Here is a 15,689-nt window from a genome sequence, read left to right on the forward strand (position 1 = left end):
GAGTTGAGTTTTTACCAAAAAGTTCTATTTTGGTTTCATCGGACCATATGACATTCTCCCAATCTTCTTCTGGATCATCCAAATACTCTCTAGCAAACTTCAGACGGGCCTGGACATGTACTGGCTTAAGCAGGAGGGCACGTCTGGCACTGCAGGATTTGAGTCCCTGGTGGCGCAGTGTGTTACTAATGGTAGGCTTTGTTACTTTGGTCCCAGCTCTCTGCAGGTCATTCACTAGGTCCCCCCGTGTGGGTCTGGGATTTTTGCTCACCGTTCTTGTGATCATTTTGACTCCACGGGGTGAGATCTTGGGTGGAGCCCCAGAACGAGGGAGATTATCAGTGGTCTTGTATGTCTTCCATTTCCTAATAATTGCTCCCACAGTTGATTTCTTCAAACCAAGCTGCTTACCTATTGCAGATTCAGTCTTCCCAGCCTGGTGCAGGTCTACAATTTTGTTTCTGGTGTCCTTTGACAGCTCTTTGGTCTTGGCCATAGTGGAGTTTGGAGTGTGACTGTTTGAGGTTGTGGACAGGTGTCTTTTATACTGATAACAAGTTCAAACAGGTGCCATTAATACAGGTAACAAGTCGAGAACAGAGGAGCCTCTTAAAGAAGAAGTTACAGGTCTGTGAGAGCCAGAAATCTTGCTTGTTTGTAGGTGACCAAATACTTATTTTCTTATTTGCAAATAAATTCATTAAAAATCCTACAATGTGATTTTCTGGAGAAAAAATATATAATTTTGTCTGTCATAGTTGAAGTGTACCTATGATGAAAATTACAGGCCTCTCTCATCTTTTTAAGTGGGAGAACTTGCACAATTGGTGGCTGACTAAATACTTTTTTGCCCCACTGTATATGGTTAATGCCTATAGGGACAAGGTCAGAGACTTGGCAGTGGTGCCAGGATAACTATGACAAAGGAGATTATTGTGGACTACAGAAAAAGGAGGACCGAGCACGCCCCCACTCTCATAGGCAATGCTGTAGTGGAGCAGGTTGAGCGCTTCAAGTTCCTTGGCGTCCACATCACCAACAAACTATAATGGTCCAAACACACCAAAACAGTTGTGAAGAGGACACGACAACGCCTATTGCCCCTCAGGAGACTCAATAGATTTGGTATGGGTCCTCAAATCCTCAAAGAGTTCTACAGCTGCACCATCGAGAAAATCCTGACTGGTTGCATCACCGCCTGGTATGGCAACTGCTTGGACTCGACCGCAAGGCAGTACAGAGGGTAGTGCGTATGACCTAGTAAGTCACTGGGGCCAAGCTTCCTGCCATCCAGGACCTCTATACCAGGCAGTGTCAGAGGAAGGCCCAAAAAATTACCAAGGGCTCCAGGCACCCTAGTCATAGACTGTTCTCTCTCAGCAAGTGGTACCGGAGTGCCAAGTCTAGGTCAAAAAGGCTTAACAGCTTCTACCCCTAAGCCATAAGACTCTTGAACAGTTAATCAAATGGCTACCCGGACTATTTGCATTGTTCCCACCCACCCCATTTTTACACTGCTGCATAGTCACTTTACCTCTACCTACATGTACATATTACCTCAATTACCTTGACTAACCAGTGCCCCCGCACATTGACTCTGTACCGGAACCCCCTGTATATAGCCTCGCTACTGTTATTTTATTGTTGCTCCTTAATTATTAGTTATATTTTTTTCATTTTTTTTCTTAACTGCATTGTTGCTTAAGGGCTTGTAAGTAAGCATTTCACTGTAAGGTCTACACCTGTTGAATTCGGGGCATGCAACAAAGATTGGATTTGATTTGAAGGCCAAGCCATGCGCTATAGGCCTACTCCATTTCAAAGTAGATTTAGGTAATTTGTAAATTCATCTGATATTGGGGAAATATATTTGGTCAATGTGGTTTCTTTGTGTTGTCTGAAGTAGAAGATGGCATAGGTTTATTATTAGTCTTCCTGACATATGACACAACCGATTGCCTGCTGTAGGATAGACAGGATGACCCTTTTCTTTCCCCCGACACACATGATTGTGTACAGGGTTCGGATTACAGGGGAGCTAGAGGGGGCTTCAAAACAGGCCCCCCATGAGAATTTAAATATCAATACGACCCCCTCAAAGATATTGACATCTGGCACCCATAAGACACGTTGGGCACCCCAAGAGTCACTGTGATTCGAACCATGAGTTGATCTGCTAATGCCAGTCAAATAATCCTACAGACAGCAGTACTCCTGTACATGGCCTTTATCACAGGTCCGCTGTCTATGTAAATCGGTGTAATAAAAACATACTTCTTTATCAATCACAAGTGCAAACATATCAGCAGAGGTCCCCTCCTTTGTGTTCAGCTGTCATGATGCTTAGTTCCTGACTGACAGCTGTAGAGCCCATGTTGTGAGGTTGGTGGCAAAATTATTGTGTATTCACTCAAAAGACACTCTCTGTCACAAATGACACCCTATTCCCTATTTAGTGTACTACTTTTGAACAGGGCCCGAAGGTCATTTGGGACACATACACTTGGCAATTATCAGGCAAAAATACTGACAGTCAGATGGTGAGGTTCAATGCCTTCATGTATGGATCATTGATCTGTGAAATTGCTGAGCAAAGCTCATTCATGATTCATGTCCGTGAAATAGAGCGAAGAAGCTTTCATCTATGGGACCTTGGATGGCATCATGGGTAATAGACTACCTCCTCTCAGTTAAATGTCTATCTATTCATGCACTCCAGTCTGGTGAATGTTCACCCACAGATGGACCTATACTCTACTCTGAGGCACCAGGCTCTGCTTTCCTTGAGTCCAGTTGGTGGAAGGATCATTGTGAAGGACTAGTAATGTCACGTAGGAAAGGAATCCGTTGGGAGTTGGCCTAATGGTGACGTAAACCTCAAACCAGAGATGGAAGAGAAAGCGAGACTTCTCACAAGCAAATCTTTTTCTGGTTGAGGGTGGGGGGGATAAGTATACCAGAGCCAGCTGATATTCGGCAGTTTCCCACTGAAAACATCCTATCTGTGTATGTGGGAGTTCCATGTCTTGAGTGAGCATGCCAGAGATTATGGAGGAACCGTGAGCTCACGTGGGAAAGCATGCTCACGCAAGAGAGTGAACACACACTTGACCATTTTGTCCAATAGTCAGGGGCACAACTTTCACTGGGGACGGGAGGGACATGCCCCCACAGTTTTGTTATTGGAATGTGATACAAAACAAGGCAACGGCAGTCTCTGAGCATTGGGTAGGCTGTTTGGAGTGTATCCAAATGGATAAAAATAATTATTATATCCCCCCCCCCACTTCTAAAACCAAGTTGCTCCCCTGCCAATCGTAAATTGCTTTTATGAGACAGCTTCATTATCCACCATCTTTGCCTCAAACCAAGGATTGCCCAGGCATGGGGTAAATTGCATTTGAATTCAGAAACTGAAACCAATTCCTCTGATCCAAATTGCTTATGAATGAGGAGAATTTGAAATTCAGTTTACTTCTTATATTGAAATGGAATTGACCCCAACCCTGATGCACTAGTATAGTTGCTGAAAGGAAGAAAAACTAGCTTGGTGTCTCTTCATCATATCAGATGTCATCTCTAATGAAGAGGGCAGATCAGATGGATGCAAATCTTCTGATTCATTGTTTGTAACTGTTCAGTCATGCTCAGCTGTAGGAAGAGACTACTAACTGTTCCCATGTCTGTCAGCTCCTTCTTTGACAGCATCACCATCAACAAAATACAGAAGCAGTGAGATTCCCTCTCTGCTCAATCACACTATCAACCACCAGTCAGTGTGTATCGCTGCTCTGTGTTTCTTACATCAGCTTAGCTCTGTGCTGTAGTGTAGAACCATGAATGGCTACTGTAAGAGATGGCATCCCATCATTCCTTGCATGTTTCCTGGGGTTGTGTGTGATCTCTCACACACACAATACAAAGCCAATCAATACACATCCTTAGAACACAATGTGTCAGTATTGCAATACAATTTTACCAACTCAGCCGGCTTAATTAAAGGCTTAATTAAAGGCTTAATACATTTTTACGAGGGCCTAATGCTGGAAAAGATAGCATTTTTCTGTTATCTAGTTGCTAATAAAACAGATTGATAGTGGTTCACCACTAGAGGACACTGTATTATCTAGGAGTATAATGGCATATCAGGTAAGACTTCCTCTTGGATGTAGGACATGCTTTATTATTTTAGAATTGTCAAGAATTTCATGCACAAGTTTTTTGGGGGGCTTAAATTGGCAGTCATGAGCAGTGCACTGCCTGATGTGTAACTATCACAAGAAAGGGATGAGTTCCTTATTGTAGAAATTCATTATTTGGACAATTTTCACGTAGTTTTGAGTGGTCAAATGGGGTAAAGCTTTGAAGTAAAATATGTTACAGACTAAGACGTTTGTCCCTTGGGACAATGGGACCTATAATTATTTGCATTACAAGTCACTTCTGACCTCCCTTTCATTTAAGGTTAGTCATTACCTGCTCTAAACAGCAGGTGGGGATGTTAATCAACATTTTATTAATAACGCATGAACTTTTGGGATTTCATAACCAAGGACTTTGTCCCACATTTTTGGTTGTTCAAATGTGTAGGTTTTTGAATACATAATTTCCCCAAATGCACTCATGTCAATATCATTAAGGATTTTTGGTCAGTGGTAATGCAGAAAGATTTATCGTGATACAGTATAACCTTTTATTTATTTTTTATTTTTTATTTATTTCACCTTACTGGAGTGATAAATTATCAGATGGTCATGTACAGGTAGAGATATTGGTGTGCAAAAGAGCAGAAAAGTAAATAAATAAAAACAGTATGGGGATGAGGTAGGTGAAAATGGGTGGGCTATTTACCAATAGACTATGTACAGCTGCAGCGATCGGTTAGCTGCTCAGATAGCTGATGTTTGAAGTTGATGAGGGAGATAAAAGCTCCAACTTCAGCGATTTTTGCAATTCGTTCCAGTCACAGGCAGCAGAGTACTGGAACGAAAGGCGGCCAAATGAGGTGTTGGCTTTAGGGATGATCAGTGAGATACACCTGCTGGGGCGCGTGCTACGGATGGGTGTTGCCATCGTGACCAGTGAACTGAGATAAGGCGGAGCTTTACCTAGCATGGACTTGTAGATGACCTGGAGCCAGTGGGTCTGGCGACGAATATGTAGCGAGGGCCAGCCGACTAGAGCATACAAGTCGCAGTGGTGGGTGGTATAAGGTGCTTTAGTGACAAAACGGATGGCACTGTGATAGACTGCATCCAGTTTGCTGAGTAGAGTGTTGGAAGCCATTTTGTAGATGACATCGCCAAAGTCGAGGATCGGTAGGATAGTCAGTTTTACTAGGGTAAGCTTGGCGGCGTGAGTGAAGGAGGCTTTGTTGCGGAATAGAAAGCCGACTCTTGATTTGATTTTCGATTGGAGATGTTTGATATGAGTCTGGAAGGAGAGTTTGCAGTCTAGCCAGACACCTAGGTACTTATAGATGTCCACATATTCAAGGTCGGAACCATCCAGGGTGGTGATGCTAGTCGGGCATGCGGGTGCAGGCAGCGATCGGTTGAAAAGCATGCATTTGGTTTTACTAGCGTTTAAGAGCAGTTGGAGGCCACGGAAGGAGTGTTGTATGGCATTGAAGCTTGTTTGGAGGTTAGATAGCACAGTGTCCAATGACCGGCCGAAAGTATATAGAATGGTGTCGTCTGCGTAGAGGTGGATCAGGGAATCGCCCGCAGCAAGAGCAACATCATTGATATATACAGAGAAAAGAGTCGGCCCGAGAATTGAACCCTGTGGCACCCCCATAGAGACTGCCAGAGGACCGGACAGCATGCCCTCCGATTTGACACACTGAACTCTGTCTGCAAAGTAATTGGTGAACCAGGCAAGGCAGTCATCCGAAAAACCGAGGCTACTGAGTCTGCCGATAAGAATATGGTGATTGACAGAGTCGAAAGCCTTGGCAAGGTCGATGAAGACGGCTGCACAGTACTGTCTTTTATCGATGGCGGTTATGATATCGTTTAGTACCTTGAGTGTGGCTGAGGTGCACCCGTGACCGGCTCGGAAACCAGATTGCACAGCGGAGAAGGTACGGTGGGATTCGAGACTGTCAGTGACCTGTTTGTTGACTTGGCTTTCGAAGACCTTAGATAGGCAGGGCAGGATGGATATAGGTCTGTAACAGTTTGGGTCCAGGGTGTCTCCCCCTTTGAAGAGGGGGATGACTGCGGCAGCTTTCCAATCCTTGGGGATCTCAGACGATATGAAAGAGAGGTTGAACAGGCTGGTAATAGGGGTTGCGACAATGGCGGCGGATAGTTTCAGAAATAGGGGTCCAGATTGTCAAGCCCAGCTGATTTGTACGGGTCCAGGTTTTGCAGCTCTTTCAGAACATCTGCTTTCTGGATTTGGGTAAAGGAGAACCTGGAGAGGCTTGGGCGAGGAGCTGCCGGGGGGGCGGAGCTGTTGGCCGAGGTTGGAGTAGCCAGGCGGAAGGCATGGCCAGCCGTTGAGAAATGCTTATTGAAGTTTTCGATAATCATGGATTTATCGGTGGTGACCGTGTTACCTAGCCTCAGTGCAGTGGGCAGCTGGGAGGAGGTGCTCTTGTTCTCCATGGACTTCACAGTGTCCCAGAACTTTTTGGAGTTGGAGCTACAGGATGCAAACTTCTGCCTGAAGAAGCTGGCCTTAGCTTTCCTGACTGACTGCGTGTATTGGTTCCGGACTTCCCTGAACAGTTGCATATCATGGGGACTATTCGATGCTATTGCAGTCCGCCACAGGATGTTTTTGTGCTGGTCGAGGGCAGTCAGGTCTGGGGTGAACCAAGGACTGTATCTGTTCTTAGTTCTGCATTTTTTGAACGGAGCATGCTTATCTAAAATGGTGAGGAAGTTACTTTTAAAGAATGACCAGGCATCCTCAACTGACGGGATGAGGTCAATGTCCTTCCAGGATACCCCGGCCAGGTCGATTAGAAAGGCCTGCTCACAGAAGTGTTTTAGGGAGCGTTTGACAGTGATGAGGGGTGGTCGTTTGACTGCGGCTCCGTAGCGGATACAGGCAATGAGGCAGTGATCGCTGAGATCCTGGTTGAAGACAGCGCAGGTGTATATGGAGGGCCAGTTGGTCAGGATGACGTCTATGAGGGTGCCCTTGTTTACAGAGTTAGGGTTGTACCTGGTGGGTTCCTTGATGATTTGTGTGAGATTGAGGGCATCTAGCTTAGAATGTAGGACTGGCGGGGTGTTAAGCATATCCCAGTTTTGGTCACCTAACAGAACAAACTCTGAGGCTAGATGGGGGGCGATCAATTCACAAATGGTGTCCAGGGCACAGCTGGGAGCTGAGGGGGGTCGGTAGCAGGCGGCAACAGTGAGAGACTTATTTCTGGAGAGAGTAATTTTCAAAATTAGTAGTTCGAACTGTTTGGGTATGGACCTGGAAAGTATGACATTACTTTGCAGGCTATCTCTGCAGTAGACTGCAACTCCTCCCCCTTTGGCAGTTCTATCTTGACGGAAGATGTTATAGTTGGGTATGGAAATCTCTGAATTTTTGGTGGCCTTCCTGAGCCAGGATTCAGACACAGCAAGGACATCAGGGTTAGCAGAGTGTGCTTGAGCAGTGAGTAAAACAAACTTAGGGAGGAGGCTTCTGATGTTGACATGCATGAAACCAAGGCTTTTTCGATCACAGAAGTCAACAAATGAGGGTGCCTGGGGACATGCAGGGCCTGGGTTTACCTCCACATCACCCGCGGAACAGAGAAGGAGTAGTATGAGGGTGCGGCTAAAGGCTATCTAAACTGGTCGCCTAGAGCGTTGGGGACAGAGAATAAGAGGAGCAGGTTTCTGGGCGTGGTAGAATATATTCAGGGCATAATGCGCAGACAGGGGTATGGTGGGGTGCGGGTACAGCGGAGGTAAGCCCAGGCACTGGGTGATGATGAGAGGGGTTGTATCTCTGGACATGCTGGTTGTAGGGTGAGGTCACCGCATGTGTGGGAGGTGGGACAAAGGAGTTATCAGGGGTATGAAGAGTAGAACTAGGGGCTCCATTGTGAACTAAAACAATGATAACTAACCTGAACAACAGTATACAAGGCATATTGACATTTGAGAGAGACATACAGCGAGGCATACAGTAATCACAGGTGTTGAATTGGGAAAGCTAGCTAAAACAGTAGGTGAGACAACAGCTAATCAGCTAGCACAACAACAGCAGGTAAAATGGCGTTGACTAGGCAACGGGGCCGACAGATAAAACATAAACAAGCAGAATGGAGTACCGTGATTAATGGACAGTCCAGCGTGCATCAGCTATGTAGCCAAGAGATCAGTGTCCAGGGGGCAGCGGTGGATGGGGCAGGGAAGCTGGACTGGCGAGTGTTATCCAGGTTGAAAAAAAGTTAACAATGACTAAATAGCTTGTAGCTAGTTAGCTTCTGGAGGTTCTTGAGTGTGTTCTAAAAATTAAAAATAATAGCGATTCCGTATCACATTGGGTGAGGCAGGTTTCCGGAAAGGTATAAACAAATTAAAAATCAAAAAGAGATAGAAAGTAAATATGGGTCCGGTGAATGTTTGGGACGCGGCGATTCAGACGGTTAGCAGGCCTGTGCTAACAAGCTAACAGTTCGTAGGCCCGGGCTAAACAAGGTAGCAGTTAGCGGACCGGGGCTAGACAAGCTAGCAGTTAGCAGGCCGAATTAGCAAGCAGGGAGATAGCGAGGGCTAGAGAGTTAGCCTTTGGGGGACGTCGCGATGGGGTGAGTCTGTTTATTCCTCTTCATGCGGTGACATCGATAGACCGGTCGTGGGCCCGGGTATTGTAGCCCAGGAGTATGCTACGGTGGTAGCACAGGTGCGCTGGCCGGGCTAGCTTCATGCTAAGTGGGTGGAAACGCTAGCCAGGAGTAATCATCCGGGGTTGCGGTTTAGCTAGATAGCTAGTTGTGAAGATCCAGCTGAAAAATGTTCCGTTTGCGGTGGGAATCCGGGGATGAGAGATTATGAGAGATTTGTCTTTATAAATTTGACCATTTCATCGAAGTAAACATTAACAATTGAAAAACAAACAGGCCCAAAAATAAAACAAGATTTTATTTATTTTGTAATACCATATATAATGCAAATTGCATATCTTTGGTGAAAATAAACTTCATAAACATTTTATTAAGAGGTTAGCATACAAAAACCAAAAGGTCTGTCTAACAGACATGGCAGACGACTGAAGGATACTGGGTCGGCAGCTTTAGTTAGTTCAATGCGACAAAACGCATTATAATAAATTGCAACAGAAAATAAAAACACAATCAATACAACACATTTTCAAACAATGAAGCATCCTATGTAGCTTTGAGTTGAGCATAATCTGTCACCATGTCAAGTGAACATTATTGGTGACGATACAGACCCCTAGGGTGCCTCATCGTGTTTATTAGTCTAAGATGCTGAGGAGTATTTCTGTCTGTAATAAAGTCCTTTTTGTGGAGAAACTCATTCGGATTGGCTGGGTCTGGCGCCCAGGCTCACCCATGGCTGTACCCTTGTGAAATCCATAGATTAGCGCCTAATTTATTTATTTTAACTGATTTCCTTATAAACAAACTCAGTAAAAATGCTTGTTGCATTATTTTTCAGTATAAAAAAAACTTACTGAGAGACTCAGGATCCTCTTCATGTTGAGTCTGATAAGAGCTTTCTTCTAGCAACAGCATGAACAAGTTACTGGAAGTTGTCCTCAACTATCTAAGTTTAAACAGAAGTCCATGGGGGTACCAAGACTAACACCAGGGCAACCCTCAAATGTGGGTTTTTAGTTTCAGTAAGTGTAGGCGACATCTATGGTGGCAGGATCCTAACATGGAGAGGGGGTGCCAACTAATATCTATGGTGTGACTACTTAGGGCAGTCAGAATATTATCTAAACAAACAGTACAAATTCAGATAAACTTCAACACCTTTATGATGATTAAATCAACTTTTCCTATCAAGATAGGGAATGCCATCTGAAATGTCTACCTTTGCTTCTCTGTACATCATCACAGTTGGCACAAAAAAAAATGGTTCAGAATCCATGTTAATCAATAGTCTTTTATCCAACAACAAAACATTGGAAAACTTGGCAGTCATGGTTAAATTGAAAAACACCCGCTCGAAAGACAATATACATTGGCCATATACAGTACTTTCTCAGACACACTATCACTATAACACAGTGAAAATAGTGGTCTATGGCAGTAAAATATCATTTAGAAAATAAAACTAAGTCTCAAAAGGATTTTCCAGAAGGGAGAGAGGAAGTAACATTTCCACTCACTTCAAATTACCTTTATTTGATAGACGCTCCTTTCAATAGTCCATTATAAATTAATTATACATTTAATGGACACCATTCATTTGTTCTTTGTTTATTCACAGCCAGTTAAGACCAGTGTATTTCATGTCCATCTTATTTAGGAGAACTGCAGTTTAGTTCGAAGAACAAAATCCCCTTTCAAAGAATACGGCGATTCCCATTCCAGAACAACCAAAATAAACTGAATATCAGACTAGGTCAGAGTTCTCCTACATTTCCTGTTGGCAGGCTTCTAAAAAACAGGGGCAACAACATTACTGTCAGTCACAAATGCTGTGAGAAGAGAAAGATGGTTGCAATGGCCTTGGTAGTTCCACTTCTGTGACACAAATTCATGTTTGGCACTGCATACAATCTATACTTACTAACGCGACTTAATTTAACATTTCCTGTGATACAACACAAGTGGAAACCTAACTTGCACTTAAATTAGCTCATGACAGAGGACAGTACACTGTACTGCAGTGCACCAACTAAAAGCTATTCTAATCATATGGGCATATTGGCATTTTGCAAGTTAATACATGCAAGCCCCAAAGAGCATCAGTCTGGCCTCATCACTACACAAGTTCTGTTTCCACATCCTGTACTTTCCGTCACTGAACTCGATGTAATCAACTGGCCCTAAACACATTACTGTACAGTGTAGAGAAGAGTGGTGCACTTCCTGATTTTGCCCTCCGTGTTTCCTTAACGAAGCAAAGCCTCTTTCTGTCACCACAGTCTGAACTCTGCCACAGGGTCAGCCAACACCAGGAGGGGCAGTAGTACAATAAGTCTCTCACAACATTGTCCATCTAACCTCACAACAACATTATTATAACATCTTTGTTTTAACTTCCCTTTGGCCTGAATACTAACTTTTGAGTAGGTGTGACTAGTATTACATGATTGAAAACTGAGCAGCACATCTGCCCGTGAGTGCCCTCATGCCAAGCGCATTGTCTTGGTATCACTATGGTTACAACAACATTTGCTTAGTTTCAGCCAGATTAGTCTACACTACACCTTGCATAGGATAAGATATGATAGAACAAGACATAATAGGACAAGACAGGATAGAATATATTAAATGTCATTTCTCAGTTTTACACACTAAACACAATGTATGACAGAATTAGAGGGGTCAGCAGAGGAAGAGAGATGACGAGTAGGTTCTAATGCAATGAAGATGTAATTCTGTTTCTCTCAGAGTAGGACTAGAGGACTCTTCCTGATCTAGATGTAATTCTGTTTCTCTCAGAGTAGGACTAGAGTGGACTCTTCCTGATCTAGATGTCATGATGTTTCTCTCAGAGTAGGACTAGAGTGGACTCTTCCTGATCTAGCAGTCGGACACCTTTATTTTATTTCCCTGCCCACCATGGCAGTAGCAGAGTTCCAACATTCCCTTGGTTACGTTTCCATTCCCTGCTATTAAACCCTGACATGGACCCAGTCCAGTGTTCCACTCCGTGGAAGGATGTTTACGATCAGCCGCACTACTTTAATCTGTTGTTTTTAAACAGCAGTACCATCATCAACCCAGGAAAAATACAAAAAGTGGTTTAAGTTATTGCATCTCTTTGGAAGGTTTTCCAGACCAAGGATGTCACCTATCAAAAAACAGTGGTATCTTCAGCATGGAGAAACTGAGTTCAACATGAGGAGAGGTTAGTTTGTTAGAGACATGCACTCATTCTCTTAGAAATAGGTTCACTTGGAAGAGGATACAAGTTGAGGAAGCATGCAACGCTTTGAGTTATAAAAAGTTTCAGCTTTTCCCGTCTTATCCCTCAAAACATTATTTGAGTTGTAAGGATCTGCAGCGAAGCCATCAGAAACAACAAGCAGTTTTGTGATGGTTCTTCTCAGTAGTCCTCAAACACCCCTGTTTTACCCTGACCCACCCACCTGATACACCCCAGTTTCAAAAGTCTCAATATGGCTTTGTTCTCCTGTGTCAATGATACTATTGCCATTTGTTGTGTTGGATAGTGAGGGATATCCCATCATGTGTCAAACCAAAAACAGGCTTAAAATCAGCAACCAGAAAAGGAGGCACAACCAAGACCAATCAGGACACATGATCAGATCAGGGGTCAGGGTTACAGGGGCAGGAGTCTGAGGGCAAGGGCAGGAAAGTATGACAACCTCATTTCCTGTTCAGTTTTTTGCTCTTGGCACTCCGTTTGTTAAGGTCCATGGAGGTACGGATCCCAGCCAGGTGGAGCAGAGACCCGGCCGCCTCCTTCAGCTCCTCATCCAGCTCTGGGTTGGCTGTCAGCTCACTATGGGCCCTCTTACCCGCCGGGTGCTTCACCGAAGAGGAGGAGGAGCGGCGAGGAGCAGGCCGGGGGCGGCCGCCTCTCTCGTCCCGGTCCCCGAGGTCAGAGTCGTCCTCGTCACTATGGAAACCCTCACTGCCAGCGCGGCATGTACGGGGCCTGTGGTGGGCATGGCCAGGGGAGGGGCCCCCATCGTCGAGGGAGGAGGAGGAGGAGCGGGAGGAGCAGCGCTGCAGGGCCATACTGCTGTAGTTGTGGTCCTGGTTAGGATCGCTGCTCACCAGGACCAAGTCTGGCCGGGACAGGTCCAAGGGACTCTCTGGATCACCTGGGACAGAGAGGGAAAGAAGAGTATAGCGAGATTTAGAGGGAGGAGGAGAACATCCTGACAGTAAAGAAGGAGCATTTCAGGGTGCAATAGGGCAGTAGGATTGGGTTGTGTGATAAAGACAAGTGTTTTTAATCAAATAAGCGGCGGGCTAGGCAGTGTCTCTATTCAGCAGACAACAGTAATTAACATCCATAACAATTGATGGCAACAGCAGTGGCAGAAGTGTCTAGTCGAATGAACACTATGAGAAGACAACAAATCAAATCACATTTGATTGGTCACATACACATGGTTAGCAGATGTTAATGAGAGTGTAGCGAAATGCTTTTCCTTCAAATCAAATCAAATTTTATTTGTCACATACACATGGTTAGCAGATGTTAATGCGAGTGTAGCGAAATGCTTGTGCTTCTAGTTCCGACAATGCAGTAATAACGAGCAAGTAATCTAACTAACAATTCCAAAAAAAACTACTGTCATACACAGTGTAAGGGGATAAAGAATATGTACATAAGGATATATGAATGAGTGATGGTACAGAGCAGCATAGGCAAGATACAGTAGATGATATCGAGTACAGTATATACATATGAGATAAGTATGTAAACCAAGTGGCATAGTTAAAGTGGCTAGTGATACATGTATTACATAAGGATGCAGTCGATGATATAGAGTACAGTATCAACGTATGCATATGAGATGAACAATGTAGGGTAAGTAACATTATATAAGGTAGCATTGTTTAAAGTGGCTAGTGATATATTTACATCATTTCCCATCAATTCCCATGATTAAAGTGGCTGGAGTAGAGTCAGTGTCATTGACAGTGTGTTGGCAGTAGCCACTCAATGTTAGTGGTGGCTGTTTAACAGTCTGATGGCCTTGAGATAGAAGCTGTTTTTCAGTCTCTCGGTCCCAGCTTTGATGCACCTGTACTGACCTCGCCTTCTGGATGGCAGCGGGGTGAACAGGCAGTGTCTCGGGTGGTTGATGTCCTTGATGATCTTTATGGCCTTCCTGTAGCATCGGGTGGTGTAGGTGTCCTGGAGGGCAGGTAGTTTGCCCCCGGTGATGCGTTGTGCAGACCTCACTACCCTCTGGAGAGCCTTACGGTTGAGGGCGGTGCAGTTGCCATACCAGGCGGTGATACAGCCCGCCAGGATGCTCTCGATTGTGCATCTGTAGAAGTTTGTGAGTGCTTTTGGTGACAAGCCGAATTTCTTCAGCCTCCTGAGGTTGAAGAGGCGCTGCTGCGCCTTCCTCACGATGCTGTCTGTGTGAGTGGACCAATTCAGTTTGTCTGTGATGTGTATGCCGAGGAACTTAAAACTTGCTACCCTCTCCACTACTGTTCCATCGATGTGGATGGGGGTGTTCCCTCTGCTGTTTCCTGAAGTCCACAATCATCTCCTTAGTTTTGTTGACGTTGAGTGTGAGGTTATTTTCCTGACACCACACTCCGAGGGCCCTCACCTCCTCCCTGTAGGCCGTCTCGTCGTTGTTGGTGATCAAGCCTACCACTGTTGTGTCGTCCGCAAACTTGATGATTGAGTTGGAGGCGTGCATGGCCACGCAGTCGTGGGTGAACAGGGAGTACAGGAGAGGGCTCAGAACGCACCCTTGTGGGGCCCCAGTGTTGAGGATCAGCGGGGAGGAGATGTTGTTGCCTACCCTCACCACCTGGGGGCGGCCCGTCAGGAAGTCCAGTACCCAGTTGCACAGGGCGGGGTCGAGACCCAGGGTCTCGAGCTTGATGACGAGCTTGGAGGGTACTATGGTGTTGAATGCCGAGCTGTAGTCGATGAACAGCATTCTCACATAGGTATTCCTCTTGTCCAGATGGGTTAGGGCAGTGTGCAGTGTGGTTGAGATTGCATCGTCTGTGGACCTATTTGGGCGGTAAGCAAATTGGAGTGGGTCAAGGGTGTCAGGTAGGGTGGAGGTGATATGGTCCTTGACTAGTCTCTCAAAGCACTTCATGATGACGGATGTGAGTGCTACGGGCGGTAGTCGTTTAGCTCAGTTACCTTAGCTTTCTTGGGAACAGGAACAATGGTGGCCCTCTTGAAGCATGTGGGAACAGCAGACTGGTATAGGGATTGATTGAATATGTCCGTAAACACACCGGCCAGCTGGTCTGCGCATGCTCTGAGGGCGCGGCTGGGGATGCCGTCTGGGCCTGCAGCCTTGCGAGGGTTAACACGTTTAAATGTCTTACTCACTTCGGCTGCAGTGAAGGAGAGACCGCATGTTTCCGTTGCAGGCCGTGTCAGTGGCACTGTATTGTAGTTCTAGTTCCAACAGTGCAGTAATATCTAACAAATTCACAACAACTACCGTATACACACACCTGTAAAGGGATGAATAAGAATATGTACATATAAATATATGGATGAGTGATGGCCGAACGGCATAGGCAAGATGCAGTAGATGGTATAGAATACAGTATATACATGAGTAATGTAGGATATGTAGACATTATTTAAAGTGACTAGTGATACCTTTATTAAATCCATTTATTGAAGTGGCCAGTGATTTGAGTCTGTATGTTAGTGATGGCTGTTTAACAGTCTGATGGTCTTGAGATAGAAGCTGTCTCTCGGTCCCCGCTTTGATGCACCTGTACTGACCTCGCCTTCTGAGTGTTAGGTGACAAGCCAAATTTCTTCAGATTCCGGAGGTTGAAGAGGCACTGTTGCGCCTTCTTCACCACACTGTCTGTGTGGGTG

The 15,689-nt window shown here is 45.1% G+C and overlaps 1 protein-coding gene across 1 annotated transcript in view; it reads right to left on the reverse strand.

The window, feature by feature from the left end:
• Positions 1-9,091: 9,091 nt before the first annotated feature.
• Positions 9,092-15,689, reverse strand: part of LOC112260223 (forkhead box protein N2) — a 44,459-nt gene continuing 37,861 nt past the window's right edge. Inside the window, exon 5 of the mRNA XM_024435162.2 lies at positions 9,092-12,957. Coding sequence (XP_024290930.1) covers positions 12,497-12,957 — 461 coding nt within the window. The 3' untranslated portion in view covers positions 9,092-12,496. The remainder of the gene's footprint in view (positions 12,958-15,689) is intronic.

This window comes from Oncorhynchus tshawytscha, linkage group LG01 (assembly GCF_018296145.1).
Source record: "Oncorhynchus tshawytscha isolate Ot180627B linkage group LG01, Otsh_v2.0, whole genome shotgun sequence".
NCBI classification, from domain to species: Eukaryota; Metazoa; Chordata; class Actinopteri; order Salmoniformes; family Salmonidae; genus Oncorhynchus; species Oncorhynchus tshawytscha.